At 48.3% G+C, this 14,864-nt stretch overlaps 1 protein-coding gene across 1 annotated transcript in view; it reads right to left on the minus strand.

Moving 5' to 3' along the window:
• Positions 1-9,137: 9,137 nt before the first annotated feature.
• COL13A1 (collagen type XIII alpha 1 chain) overlaps positions 9,138-14,864 on the minus strand; it is a 30,423-nt gene continuing 24,696 nt past the window's right edge. Inside the window, 3 exon segments of the mRNA XM_088524701.1 lie at positions 9,138-9,170; positions 11,089-11,127; positions 13,302-13,388. Of these exon segments, the coding sequence (XP_088380827.1) occupies positions 9,138-9,170; positions 11,089-11,127; positions 13,302-13,388 (159 nt within the window).

The following is a 14,864-nucleotide window of genomic DNA, read 5'->3' on the forward strand; positions in this document are numbered from 1 at the left end:
CCCACAAACATTAAAGAAAAAAAAAGTTTCAAAACTGCATTAATGCTTCTTCTCTTTTTTTTTTTTTTTGTAATTTATAGGGAGCTGCGTGTACTGGCAGTGACATATAAATAAAGTTGTGAAATACCACAAAGCTCTGTTCTTACCTTCTCCCATATGGGGGATGGCTACTTTTGGTAGAAAAAAATACAACATCATTGAATCTAAGGGTATACTTACAGTGGAGTGTGGAAAAAAAGAAATATATATATATATATATATATACACACACACACACACACACATATAAACCTATATATAAAAAGCTATATATACATATATATATATATATATATATATGTGTAATTTAGGTCCTGCTGCCTCATTTCTGCCACAAACAAGGATCTGGTTTGCCTGAAAGGATGCAAATCCAGTCACACCTGAAACCAGTTATATGATGCATGTGTTACCTCTGGGCTTGTCCTCACAAGCTTCAGTCTGCATTAAAAAATACGGCCACACTGTTTAGGTGAAGGCCATCTCACCCAAGTTAGAACCACCACATCTCTAACTGACGAGCCTGGGTTGCTACGGGGAACCTAGTAGCTACCAGAGACGAAATTATTATTCTTTGTGATGCCACAAGCACCATTTCTGGACAGGACCCCGATGCCAATCGCTAGGCTGCCCTATGCTGAAGAAAGCCCGAACTCGGGAACAAAGACAGGAACCAGGGAGGCGCGGGGCTCCATCCCGCCCGCGTTTTCACCACGCCAAGCTCCGCTGGAACCGTTACAAGCTCAGAAGCGGCCAGAGGTACCTGGGGGCCACCCCACGCCACGGATCCACTAACGCCCTACACCGAGTCACGGGATTTCAGGCTCAGACGCGCTCCCCGACCCAGGCGGCCCTGCAGGCAGCTCCGCGCGGCCTTCGGGGCGCTCCAGGCCGCGGAGGCGCCGCCGCCGCCGCCCTCCCCTCAGCGGCGGCCGCCGCGCACCCCACGCTGCCCGTTGCCTGGCGGCGCGCACGCCCCGCCCCCTGCGCGCCCGCCCATTGGCCGAGACGCCGCCGGAGCGCGGCTCGCGCCCAGCCGATTGGCCGCGCCGCCGCGCGCGTGCGCGCTCCGCCGCGGGCCGCGCAGGCGCCCTGCGGTGCGGCGGCGGGGGGGGCGGGGGAGTGGCCGTTAGCTTTCCCGCGCAAACGCCCCCCCCTTCCTAACGGTCCCCGCCGTCACGGCGGGGGGGTAGGGGTCGGTGTATGGGGACGGGGGCGGCCATTCCCGCCGCCAGTTGCGGAACGGGAACGGCTGGAGGGAACCCGGCGGAGTCCCCGGGGAGGGGGGGGCCCCGCCACCCCCCCGCAACGGTGGCCCGCGCGCCCCAACGGTCTCCGCGCGCCCCAACGGCCGCCCCCCCTCGCTCGCCTCAGCGCGGCCGCGGGGAGCAGCAGCGCCCTGAGGCGGGGAACGGGCCTCACCTGCCGCCGCCGCGGGCCGCCGCCTCCTCCTTCTCCGCCCTTCCTCCTTTATTCCCCCTTTTTTCTTTTTTTTTTTTCTTTCTTTCTTCCCCCCCTCCCGCCCTCGCTCCGCCTCGGCGCCGGCTCGCCGCCCGCGTTGTATGTGGCGATGGCGATGGCGGCGGCTCCCGGCGGGGCGGGGGGGCGGTGGAAGGGGTTTCCTCCCGCGCCGCACGCCGCCTCTAGGAGGAGTCACCGCGGCCGAGCGCGCCGCGAGCGGCCCCTCCGTTTAACGCCTCCGCATTGAGAGCGGCCCCTGGCTTCCTCCGGCGTTTTTGTTTCCTTTTGGTTTTGTCGCCGCCGCGGGCAAGTTCTGTGTCTGCGGGATTGTATTTCCTCGAAAAAAAAAGGGACAAAAATAAAAATAAAGTGTTTTTTCGGGTTATATTCATCTCCTCCCAAAGAAAGGGGGCGTGAGCTGCAAGAATCCAGGGTTTTCTCCTCAGGCCGAAGCTCTGGGGTAACCCTGGATTTCCCAGGGCCACCATTAAAATCGAATAATGCTACCTTTTCTCCCTACAAATACATGGTTCCATGTCTGTGGATCAATCCCTTGGGGTCTCTCATCCTGGGAATTTTGGATGCGTCGTGAGGCGTGAGCTCCCGTGCCGGCCTCACCGCCAACGCCTCTTCCCCTTGTGCTGGGCCATTTGTCTTTACAAACCCTCCAGGAACTTAAAGCATTCGTGCCATGAGCCCCTGCGTGCCGGATTTAGATGAAACCGGCCACAGATTGACTGGGTAGGTTTACAAGGGGCAGACCGACCCGTAATAAGATAGCAGGCGTTTGTTTCTCTCTGAAAACAAGGCCAAAAAATACCTTGAAAGCACGGGAGAAAGCCCACGTGTGTGAGTTTGGATTATTTTAGACGTAGTGGGAAGTCTTTTCTGATCTTCTCACTTTGGACGTAGCAAAGCAAGAGCTAGCTGTAGAATTACAGAGGTACCAAATTTGCCCTGGATTTGGGGGACCGGAGCGGGGCAGTTTTTAAATTCCTAAAAAGGAAAGAAAATTGAAACCCCCTTTGGAAAAGGAGGGAGAGCATCCACATTTTCGCCTTTCGAGCTACAAATAAATGTATCCAATGACACCAGCTATCACGTGTGTGGTATATAGCTTTGTAAATAAAAATGATTCTAGACAAAACAGGCCTCATGTTTTTGAAAACATTCCCAGTTTGTTACAGATTAACATCAAATGGCTGCTGTGTGATAACAACACAAACGCGTAGGAGGTCTTTAAAGATAAAAACACATCTACGTCTTCTGTGTGAGACAAATTTTAAGCACTAGGACGACTCATTCTGTTTACAAATAATATTTTTCTATTTAAGAACAACACTCTGCTTTCATTCAGACGTATTTTCAGCTTTGTATCTTTTTCACATCCATGAAATAGATGCCGCGCCGTTCGGCGGCCAAGACGCCGGCGTTTTTCTCTCCGGCTCCGTGTGTGAGTGCCGAATGGTTTCATGCCGTTAAACAACGTGAAACGTTAAGGCAGACGGGCCGCCCTAAGTTGCTTGTTGGGGAACTGAGAGCGGCGGCTTTCTCCGCCACTCTGTAATGCAAAACGTGACAAAAAGTCCAAGTTTTGGGGCAATGATAGCCACAGGACAGGAGGAAGGCCAAGGTCTTGCCCCCGTCGGAGTTTTTTATTGTCATTTAAATCTAGCTGTTTGTGGGGGGGATCGTATCCTAAGCCGCATTCTTCCACGAGGAAGATTTACAGGGCTGGGTTAAAAGCGCGAATTCCCCCGCTGGCAGGAGCAGAGCCTGCCCTGCCGAGGTTGCGCAGGGACCATCTGCCGCTTGACTTCCCCGTGCAAATACAATCTGCTACTAAGTCAAAATAAACAGCATATCTATTGATGGGGGATCCACGGAGTGCCGAAGCCGGGGAGGAAGGCAGCCTGTGGATGGCACTCTCACTTTTGGACAGAAGCTGTTACAATTTCAGACGCGGCAATGAATATTTCATAACTCCAGCTTTACTATTGCCTGGGCTGGCAGGCATCCAGGCTTGTCTCTGTCAAATACTCCCGGAGCTTTATCTTAGGAAGTCTATGATCCAGGAATTTTGTCAAATCAGCCCAAATGTTGTCATAACAGTGAGGGTAACAGTAGAGGTAACAGAGTTTTGAGGGTTTTTTTCTTCTCCTTGAGCCATTTTTAACCCCTCCTTCCATTCCGCACCACTAAGCCAGTGCTTACTATGCTGGCAGCTTGTGTAAAACGAGTGCTTGTTTTTCATTTAAGTTGAATCCTAACTCTTTGGTGAACTCTGTTACAGCAGTGTTTTTTAAAAATCAGATCATCATCATTAGGGGAAAAAGGAACAGGGAGCAAAGTAGAAAATAACACATTCATTTTGTGTCTGGCGGTTTCTGGGGTACCTGTATTTTGATTTGGGCACTTGCAGGACTTCATCTTATCCTAGCAGGAGCAGAGAAGTAGCACTTTGTCCCTGCATTATCTGTTTTCCCTTTTTCCTCTGATGACATTCACAAACATTGTCATGCTGAATGGCACCAATAAGCTCAGAGCTATATATATATATGTGTATATATATATTTTTCCTCCCTCAGAAGAATATATGCAGAATTTTACTACACTCACAAGGTACCATACTATGCATCCAAGTGCCATCCTTTAATAATTAAAAAAATAATATTAGTAAAAACAAAACTAACCCTGGAGCCTTAAGGAATCCTAGAAAGGATCCTTCAAGTTCATGGAGCTGCCCTTGGCTGCCAAGGACGCTCGGGTGGAGATGACCAATTTCCTGATATCCAGTTACATGTTTGAGCTCGCGTTGCTTCCTTAGCCTTAGGAGAGGCACCAAGCAGGACCATGTCCTCTAGGCACCTGCCTGTTTTCCTAGAGGTTGCGATAACAGCATTTGGGAGCCTCCTGTCCTGCTGCCAAAGGAGCTGGAGTTTGCCAAAGGAGTCACACAGTTATTAGGGACAACTGGCAGGCAGCAGATGGAGCGAGTTCCTTGGCATGTTCATCTAAAAATCATCTAAAAAGCAAGAAGATGGGCAAGGGGGTGCATGGTTTATTGCTCGCGTCGGCTGTCATTTACAAAAAGGCAGAAGTTATGTTTAAGTAAACAGGTATTTATATAAAATAAGGGGAAAGAAAGTATGTACATCATCCATAAGAAACGCAGATGGTGCAGGAATACGTAGAGCACGCAAAATAAAACAGAAATCCCACCAAGGTGTTGACACAAAGGAGTAAAGCTTCAACACAAGGCGCAGGGAATTCTGCAGACTCCTCTCAGGTGCGATGGCACCTTAAATAAGGTATAAATAACCTTAAAGATGGTGCCATCTGTGCACTTGTGACAACCATCGGCCCCAGGACATCTTCCACATCTTCCTGCCAGGCTCTGTCAGCCCTCGCTTGCTTTTCCAAAAAGCTGCTCCCAAAATCAGCAGCTCAGAAGGAGAAAAAGTGCTATTTTCTCTATGACCCGACTCAGGGATACTTGGTGATTAAATATATGCAATTTCTAGTTTATTTTTTAAAAATATTAGACGAGATTGAAAGGCACTACAATAGAATAGTAACAGACTTCTCCAAGACTGAGCTTTGCTTCCTACTGAGCAAGTTCAGCTGGGAACCTGGTTGCAAACTTGGGAAGGGCTTCCCTGGAGTTAATGAATTAGCCCATGGACACACGGAATAAGGAACTCAGTTTTTTAGTTCTCCTGACACTCAAGATTCACAGGGTAATTTTCGTTCATATGGGAGGATGGGAAGAGTCATTTACTGGAATCCCTTTGCTCACACATGTTAAACGTTTAATCCTTTAATGTCTTCCGCATTTTAAACACACCGAGAAACAATTTGCTTCAAAAACTTAATAGCAGAGAAACATATTTCTTAAGAAAAACAACAGCAGCATCAAAATCAAATCCTGGTAAGATCAGTAACTCCTTATGGCGTTGTTCAGTCCCCTAATCCAACAGGATCTCTGCTTTTATCATGAAAAAATGCTTTGCCTGGAATTCAGAAGTTCCAGATTAAAATGCAGTTCAGTGTTCTCCTATTATCAATCCAGAAAAACAAGAAAATGCTCATTTTGGCAGGAAAAAAAAAGCTGTTTGTGAGATGGAAAAGATTATGGAGAAGAATGATCTTTTGTTCTCTCTGTGCCAGCATTTTTTTTTCCCGCTGAATTTTCTCGGAGGCCAAAAAATTCCAAGTAGTTGAACTAAGTCAAAAGAAGCCAAAATAATGTCCAAGAATCAGCACAATTATAATAATATTTACTGCCAAAAAAGAGTATATTAGAGCATTTACATTAGCAAAGGCCAGATAGCATCAAAATATTTAACAAACAGCCTGCAAAGCTCAATATAACAAATGTAAAACTCGTATGCAGATTTGTATACGGATTTGAACGCATCAATCAATATTTATATATGCAGAAACAATGCCCCATCAACAGCTACCCACAACTCAACTCTCAAGCACAGGAATATTAAATATTGTACATTCTAGGCCACCAAAGAAGAAGAAAACAGTAAAATCTCTCTTGCAAGGTTCACAAAAACAGATATGTAGCAACAAATGGCTTCAGAAATCCCTCTCCAGCAGCGATTAGCTCATTAGTGTTGGACGGGTGTTGGCCGACGGGCAGATCTTGGGCAGAGCACGTTGCAATGACAGAGGTTTTGGTGTCCGAGTTGCACCAACGCGAGAGCCGGGCAGTGCCCAAACATTTCACGTATGGGAAAAGGGCACTGGGGAGGTTGTTTCCTGCTGATAGTCTATCCACTCAGCCAAGCCAGAGCCGTCCAAAATAAAACTTCCTGCAGGGATATAGTTCCTTGGCAAGGACCTGTTTTCCTCTTCACACCTCCTCCCCTTGCACTGTGTTGTTTGCTGGTGCGGATATAGCTGTAACTCCATCACAGGGATGCTCAATACCCCTTTTTTTGGGAAGAGGTTGGAGGAGACACAACCTCCTGCATTAATCTACCCCATCTTTAAATCCAAAGAGGGATAAGAAGGCAGAGGCGGCGTTTGGTGGAAAGACTGAGGTAAAACATCAAGGGAAGAGCAAATCTTTGCAGGAGAGGAACATCTTGAAACGCTGCTGTGAGAAAACTATGGAATTATCACGGCATGGAATCCCGCATCCCCAGCCGGGAACACTGGGGACAAACTGTGCAACCACAAGCGGGAAGCCAAGATCCACCCCGCGAACGCTGGCGGATCCGCAATGCACCCTCTCCTACCTACCACCAATAGGTCTCCCCTTCTAAAATCTTTGCGTTAACAGTTAAAAAAAAAAAAAACTAATATTTTGCAGCAAAAAAATCTTTTCTCTTTAAAAAAACCCTATTTTAACCTATTCCAAGTCGGTTTAGCAAAGAAATGTCTTTATGTAAAAAGCAAACAAAATGATCACCAAGCTATAGAGCTAACTGGAAGCTTTACAATCAACCCCAAAAGTTATTAGCAAACCCCTGCAATCCTAACTCAACATTTTGCCTTGATGCTTTCAGCAGATCAGGGTGTTTGATCGCAAAGCGACACAAGAAGCAGGGAGAGTGCAGCAGGAAACACAGAGAAATAAAAGCGTGAGAACAAAAAATAATAATATTTTCTGAAAATAGGCAAAAGAAAGCCGTTTTGGCTGAGACAAAAACGTAGCGTGCTGCAGAAGCGAACGCAGTGACTCTTGCCAGACTCGTGGCTTTTTGACCCACCACCTGGTTTTGGAAGAGACCGTTTGCAGTCCTCTGGTCCCCAGAATAGCCCTTTTGAGTTCTGTAAATGAACGTACGGAGTTTTGGCGAGACCATCTTGTCTGGGAGAGGTCACTGGTACCTGGTCCCCAAGGGTGGCCCGGGTGGGTATATTTATAAATATTAAAAAAAAAAAAAAAGGTTTGTCCATGGAAAGCACCAGCTTAATATTGAAAGAGAGAGAAAAAGACAAGAGGAATGTCCTGAGGACATTATGGGTGAGGGGCTTTTTTTAAAACTTATTCCAAAAGCGCCCCCCCCGCAAAAAAAATATATATTTTTTCCTAAAAGAAAACACAAGAAAACAAAAAAGGGCAAATAAATTGCCCCCAAAATATTATCAATATAAAGAAAAGTGTAAGTAACATTATCAAACTATATATATAATTTGTTAAAAAAAAAGAAAAAAAAGGAAGAAAAAATAGCATGCCTACCGCCTGCAGTTCTGGTCAGGTTCTCCCCTCATCCCCCCACAAAACAGAGTAAAAATAAACATAAAAATTACAAGTAAAACGAGTTAACCTTTTCATCAGCCCTGTTCTTAGCTGAAACAATTTCTTCCCCTGCTCCTGTATTTATTCAATAAAGCCCTTGGATTTGTACTGCTTAACTTTTCCCCTGCTCTTTTTACTCCTTGAATGGGGCTTTTTTTGAAGCGGTGGAGGGCAGTGGTGAAAAGAGATGGGTGCTGGATCTAGGGCTCCTTGTCAAAAAGCCAGGATCACTCCCGCTAAATTGAAAAAAAAAAAAAAAAAAAAGAGTATTTGAATGAAGACTGTTGCATTTCTGGGACTTGTTCAGATTTAGGAGGCATCGCTTTGAGCTTCAAGTCAGTTCTTCCTCTCTGAGCCATAACATGAGCCCCTTCTCACTTAGTCCTGCCTAATGATTTAGATAACACCACTCATTAACTGCAATAACAAGGGCCCTGCCTCATCAAAGTGCTTTAACCCGTAGCTAGCGGCATTAAGGCAGGTGGGGATCAAATGGGAATCAAATACTCAAGGTTAAATACATCGTTGTGATCCTTATTTTCCACATGGAGGTATGTCTCTTAAAAGGTGCCCACAAAAATAAAGGTCCTTAAAGAGTCAACAAAGTAGTCCTAGAGGACTCCAGACAAGATATATACAGTTTGAGTGATGGAGCCCCAAACAGAGTACGGGAAGCTAAAAAGAATTGTTCAGTAAAACCACTTTTCTTCCAAACTCCTCATTTGCTCTCAAGAGAGAGAAATCATAACTTGAAAATTCAGTATACGTTTCCCTTTCCGGGGAAAAAAAAAATCAGTCCGTTCCAACTTCCCAGGAGAAGAAAAAGTTAGTGATGAAAGGGTTAAAGATGGAATCATCGAAGGTATAGGTGGAAGTTTGTCATCTGGCAACCAGAAACGGTAGTAGAAGATAGAAGATCTTGTCATGTCCTCGCGGAGCAGCACACAGGACTGCACTGCTTTTCCACAGGTAATTGCTCAGGAAGAAGTTCTTCCTTGGATCCAAGAATTTCTTCCTGGGATCCCACAAGAAACACTGTCTATGCCCTGCACTCGCTCGTGCAGCGGCTGCTGGAAAACGGGCCTTGTCCTTCACCTCAAGAGTCCCACCACAGCAACAGAACGAAGCAAACACGACCAAAGAAAAGAAACACGGGCATTAAGTGGGGCCCTTTCCAAGCTCTGCCTCGTGGAGAAGGCAGGGAGCAAAGCAGACACCTGCGGCCCCACCGGCATCGCCCGCCGGGGCGCGTGGGCCACAAGCTCATCCCAGGCTCCACGAGGGAGCTGGCGAGGCGTCTCCGGCGGCTCTCGGGCGAGGTCCTCCTCCTCCTCAGAGCGGGCTCTCGCGTGCCAAGCTCGGCGCCCTCGCGCTTACCTCACTTCTTGGCTATGAGCCAAGGAGTTTGACCCTTGAGGGGGCAGAGAAACGACACGCCGTCAAGGCGGCCCGGCCGAGGCGAGGGGCATCCGCGAGGGCAACGCGCCTGCTGCAGGGTGAGGGGGCGAAGCACCAAGCCAAGCTGCTCGAGCGCAGACTTGGTAACGGGGCCTCTCTTTGAAGCACAAGGCCTCTTCTTTGGGCCATTGAATCCACATTCTTTCATCTTCCATGATTTTTTGCCACAAGCAGCCTTGGGTTCTTTCCCTCCCTCAAGGCGTATCCCACCCAAGATGCTCACAAGCCAACACGCACCCAACCCAAAGCCTCCAGAGAGGCATCGTGGTGTCATCCAAATGCCTACAGGCGCTGAGCACCCTCCAGCAGCACTTAAGGCCCGAGGCTGGGCTCACAACGGCGTTTAGGTGTGACCACTGCAAATTAAGCACCTGATTCCAGGAGAAATCAGGATAAATCGTCTACCATGGTGCCCTAGAGCACCTGGTCTAAGAGCTGCATGCTGGCAATTGCATTTCAACGTCTCCTATGCCTCAGCCAAAACCCTGCTCTCGCGCAAGCTCATCAGCTGAAAAACAGCCCCCCAAATAACAAACAGATCCAGAACCATTTTGGTTGCATTCGGGTGAAGGCAAGTCCAAGCAAAGGCAATTCCATGCAGTTCCAAGTGTAGTCACAAATAGCATACAAAACAAAACCAAAGCAACCAGAGACATTGCAGTTTTCTTCTATAGATCCACCCGGGTTTGAGGATGAAAAACAGCCAGAATTTTTAGATGGGAGTAGAGCATCCAACCAACCTGTCTTGCATGCAACGTGCCACCGAGTCAGAGCAGAAATTCCCTGCCCTTACTACAACCCTCCATAACCAATTCTGTCATCAATATGTCTACTTCTGTTTTGGGGTTTTTTGTTGTTTTTTAATGACTGTTTTGTGTTTCACAGGCCAAAACACAAGAACTGCGATATTCATGCTTAAACCAGTGTGCTGTTCCTATTGGCCAGTCTTCACAGTTGCAAAGCTTCACACACACACAGAGCTGGAGGTCATATCCATGAGAGATAATATTGAATAAAAAGCAAGCAGGACCTCCTTAGTGCCCTGGCATTAATGTCCTTGCTGTACCATTCGAGCGCCAGCACCGCCGGCGCCGCATGCGGAACATCACGAATGGAAAAGTGTCATCCGAGGGACAATGCTGGCAGAAGAAGAGATGATTGGAAAGTGCTCAGGGGACCCATTCGGACTGGAATTTGAGTTGACCCAGTTTCCTAATTGGAAGCGATCCGGCCCAGGAGCAGCCCCTGGAAGGGGGGTGCTCACAAGCATCCGTATGGATAGCATTTGCCTGCTCCGAGTTGCCCCAGCAATACCTTTTAGTCCTCAAAAATTGCTAATGGTCCAGTTTAATAAAAATGCATGCTAGTGTGAAATATTCTTGCCTGATTCCAGCTTGAAAAGCAAACAAAATGACCTTTAATGTATGCAGGACAGCTCCTCCAGGCCCTTTGCAATGCAATAATTTATTAAGGTCCAATATTCATCATGTGCGCACAAATACCATGTAAATATTACAGCTGTACTCCATGGCAGGACAAGCATAACGTAGGCAGAGCAATGACAAATGAGGGGGGGCTTAGCATTTTCTGTACAAAAAAAAAATATGCAGCCTTTCGATAATTTGTAAAAATACGTAACTTATGGCACTTTGGAGAAGAACACCGTATAAAAATAAATATTCTATGTACAGTAACACACACAGGCCAGTCCAGGGTTAGAACCATCACTGCAAAAAGAAAAACAAGAAACCATAAAGGGGCGTTAGTGGCAATTCCCAACAAGTCGTTAGTGACAACTCGGCACGGGGCAGGGGTGACAGCAGCTCGGCGGGAGCTGCAGCACCGCCACATCATCTCCGGGGTTATTTTACCTTATTCCAGCAGCCTTGAACGGGCAGGCCGTCTTCTCCCTGCAAAAGAGGCGGGTGAAACAGTGCTTTAGGATGCGGGAAGTGATGCGGGGAACGGGGATGGAAGGGATGGGTTTGCTCTTAGAGCTGCAGCAAACCCCCCGAGCCGCGCCAGGAGGGACAGGGCGCAATATATTCCATATATTCCTGCCCTCTTGGGAGTGACCCAAACCTCTGGCTGTGGAAACCAGCGCAGCCCAAATCCCAGGCTGAAAAGGGTGGCAGCCGGAGTGACATTCGGCTGCAAACGCCGTCACCGAGTGGAGCAAAGCGGTCCGGCTGCACCCGCGGGGGACGGAGACCTTCGGCCGCTGCTCCCTTGGGCGACCAAAGCCAAAACCTCCCCAGCACCGAAAGCCGCGAGAAGGGGAAGGGAAAGGGCAAGCGGAGGGGCAAGCGCAGAGCAACGTCCTCCCGAGGAAGCACCTGTCGGGCCCGTGGCCGAGGAGGGCAGCGCGCCGTGCTGATGAGCAGCCCGCGCCTCACCCCGCGCTTCTCAGAGGTGCCAGGCGTTAGTTCACGGGAACACGGATGCGGCAGCGGGATGCTAAGCTTTGAGTGTAGCTGGAGCCAAATCCGTGCTCAATGGAGTTATAGCTTGCATGCCAGGACACTATATATATGTATATAGATATATATACACACACACATAAAACGGCATCTCTATTTCAGCACATTTTCTGGCAAGTTTCCCTCAACAAAAATAGGTCTCCAGCTATCCTAACAGAAAGTGGGGACTAAAAAAGAGATAGACAGCTTGGTTGGGGCCCTAGTAGAGTTCGTGCTCCTCCAAAATTAGGTGTTTTGTATAGGTAAAACCTGCTCCGTAAACAAGTGTTCTTCATGGGAGGCGAAGCACATGTCTCAGTGCTGCTGATTTCCTGGGGTAGTAAACCAGAAAAGCCCTTTGAGATGAAATATTGCTTTTCCTTTCCTTGGGACATTTTTGCAGCCCCATTTCCGTGGGGCTTTGAAGGGCAGGACAGCGATGGTCTAGCTAGATGAGACGCTAGCATGATAACCTCCTTCCAATACCCAGTTAAGATGGATATGGGGAAACAGTCAATCCCAGATTCAAGGTTTTTGGATACTGTTTTGCTTCCAGGAGAAGGCCACAAATAGGAGTTATCTAGTGGGAACGGAGGGACGGAAGCATCCAAAGAAGTGTTCCTCATGAGTTCACCGGCCATATAACCATTCTTGTGCTGGGTCCCTTTAGAAGGTACGGGGTGCCCGAGGTACCACGGAGGTGCCAGGCTATTCTTAGCTGCACACAAGCAAGGATAGAGCGAACCCATAGGGATTTTAGCCCACGGCAGAGGTCATGCACTGTTCTAACAGAAGCTGTGGCAGTGAGGGCAACGGAAGAAGCGAAGCGGCTGTCAGTAACGATTCCCTCCCACCCCATCTTCCCGCACACCCAAAGCGACGCTGAGCTTCACACATGCAGGTGGGGACCGGCCCGGAGCACGGCAGCGCCGGGAAAGCGGCATGGGGACAAGCAGGGAAGGGAGCGCCAGGCGCTCGCGGTTGCGGGGAGGTGCCGGGAGCCAAGGCGAGCGAAGCATGCAGGAAAGGGAAGGTGCGCCATACCAACGGGCACGGGGCATCCAGCCCGTCAAGCCCGGGCAACCCCGGCTCCCCCTTCTCGCCTTTAAAGCCTCGGAGGCCCTGTTCGTGAAATCAACCACTGTCGTTACTCGGGTCAACGCCAGCCGCGGCGGGAGAGGCGCCGTTGCCTCCCAGGACTGGCACAGGGCACCCCGGCCACGGACCCAGGGTACAGGCTGCTTTGGGTTCCTCTGCAGAAGCAGCAGGTTCCTTCCCATTTTTCCTAGGCATTCCCAGCCTTTGCAGGGAAGGCTGGACGCTGCATTCCTGGATGCATGGTGCACAAATCCACCTGGGATTTGTGGCCACGCTGCAGACATCTTTGCAGCACGCTCGCTGCCGCTTAGGAGTTGAGACAAAAATCTCATTCATCTAGATTTATAGACAAATCCGGACAGAAATATGCCCCATTCAAATACCAGAGACTTGTTTCCCTTCTGGGTACCGTGGCTCCAGTGCCCGGTGTCACTCAGAGCACTCGGGTTTCGCCGCGTTTCGTAGACCAAATGCTTCTGGAGAAGAGCCGCGACTCACAGCAATACATTAGATAAAACAGAACATACCAATGGGCAGGGTGCATCTAATCCAGGCGCTCCTTGGTCTCCCTTATCCCCTTTAGACCCTCTAGAGCCTTTCTTGCCCCTCTCCCCCTGTAAATAATAGTTCAGTCCAAAAAAAGAGAACATACAAAAGCTTTAGGATCATCCATTTCAAACACGTGTCAGCGATAGTTTAAGAAAAAAATATATGGTAAACATTTAGGAAACATCTCAAAAAGAGAGAAACCTATGTTCATTCAAGATGCTCTTAAGAAAAAGCCCTCATGGAGCTACTGGCCATAGAAACACTAGTCATTGCTAAAGCCTATGGGCTCTTGGGGTCATGGGCTCTTGGCTTAATTAATGCCCAGCATAGGGCCCGGGCAGGCTACGGTTGGGTATTTACCCTATATCTATACCCAAGCTCACTACATGACATAGAGGAGCTTGAAGATGCTGAGCATAAAACAGGGAAAGGGGCAGCTGGGCAAGGAGCTGAATTTAGGGTGCTGGTGAGGCAGGTTAAAGGAATTAAGGATTCAGGCAGCATAGGTTGCTGTTTCTTCTCTTTTTTAAAAAAATATGTTAAACTCAAAGCTGGCAAGAGAAATGGATGGGAGAGGAAATGAGGAGAAATCACCCAGAGCCAAGCACTGGAGCACAAAGGATAATCCAGGAAAAGGCGGCGTGGGTTGCTCTGCAGGGGGGAGGAAGGAACCGGGAAGAAAGGTGGAAGAGGAGCAGGGGATAAGGAGGACAAAGGTGGACCTGTGGGAGCAAGGAAGACACACACAAACACACACAAGAGAAAAATGCAGGAATTCAAACGACAGCAAAGACATTGGCTTGAGACCACGCTTTTTCAGCTGGGTTGCCCGAAGGCTGGCTGCTCCCACGGTCACGCCGTGGAGCGGCTCCTCGTTTCCAGCAGGATAACCGGGATTCCCAAGGGCCACACAGCCTGCTTTCCATTGGCTTTTGTGGGAGAGCCCAGGGCAATCCCCCTTGCCCGCCTGCAGCCAGCCAGAGACCCTTCTCCCAATCCAAGTACCCAGCTGAAAGACTGACTGAAAAAGTCAAGAAACTCAGTTAAGGTTATTTTCTACTTGGAAGGCACACAAGGAAAAGCAAAGCAACACACCGTGAAATACACCAAAGTGAAGTTAAGAGGAAGTTAAGAAGCAAAGCCAGAAATGGAATGATTAAAAAAGGGGAGAACTTTGCAACTACCATGGCATTTGGACCTTTCTCCCCTAGTTTAAGATGCCCATTGGCTACTGCTTTTCCAAACTGCCCATCTGTGCAGAGTAAGATCAGAAATACATTGCAGGTGGTAAGGACAGAAAGCTATTCATTACATGTATATGTATATATATATATATTATATATATGTATAAAAAAATCACATAAATTCACATCATGAAGTCACTGCATGTGCACATGCACCATAAAACTTTTCAGATAAATTTAGGTGATACCAGAGTCTTTTGAAGAGAAAGTATACATGCATATGTGCATATCAGTACATGCACATATGTGTATTGTATTGAACCACTTGACATATTTGTACAGTTATAGCCTTAGTAA

This window comes from Tinamus guttatus, unplaced genomic scaffold (genome assembly GCF_059628265.1).
Source record: "Tinamus guttatus ecotype Peru unplaced genomic scaffold, ASM5962826v1 Tinamus_guttatus_pri_ptg000023l, whole genome shotgun sequence".
NCBI classification, from domain to species: Eukaryota; Metazoa; Chordata; class Aves; order Tinamiformes; family Tinamidae; genus Tinamus; species Tinamus guttatus.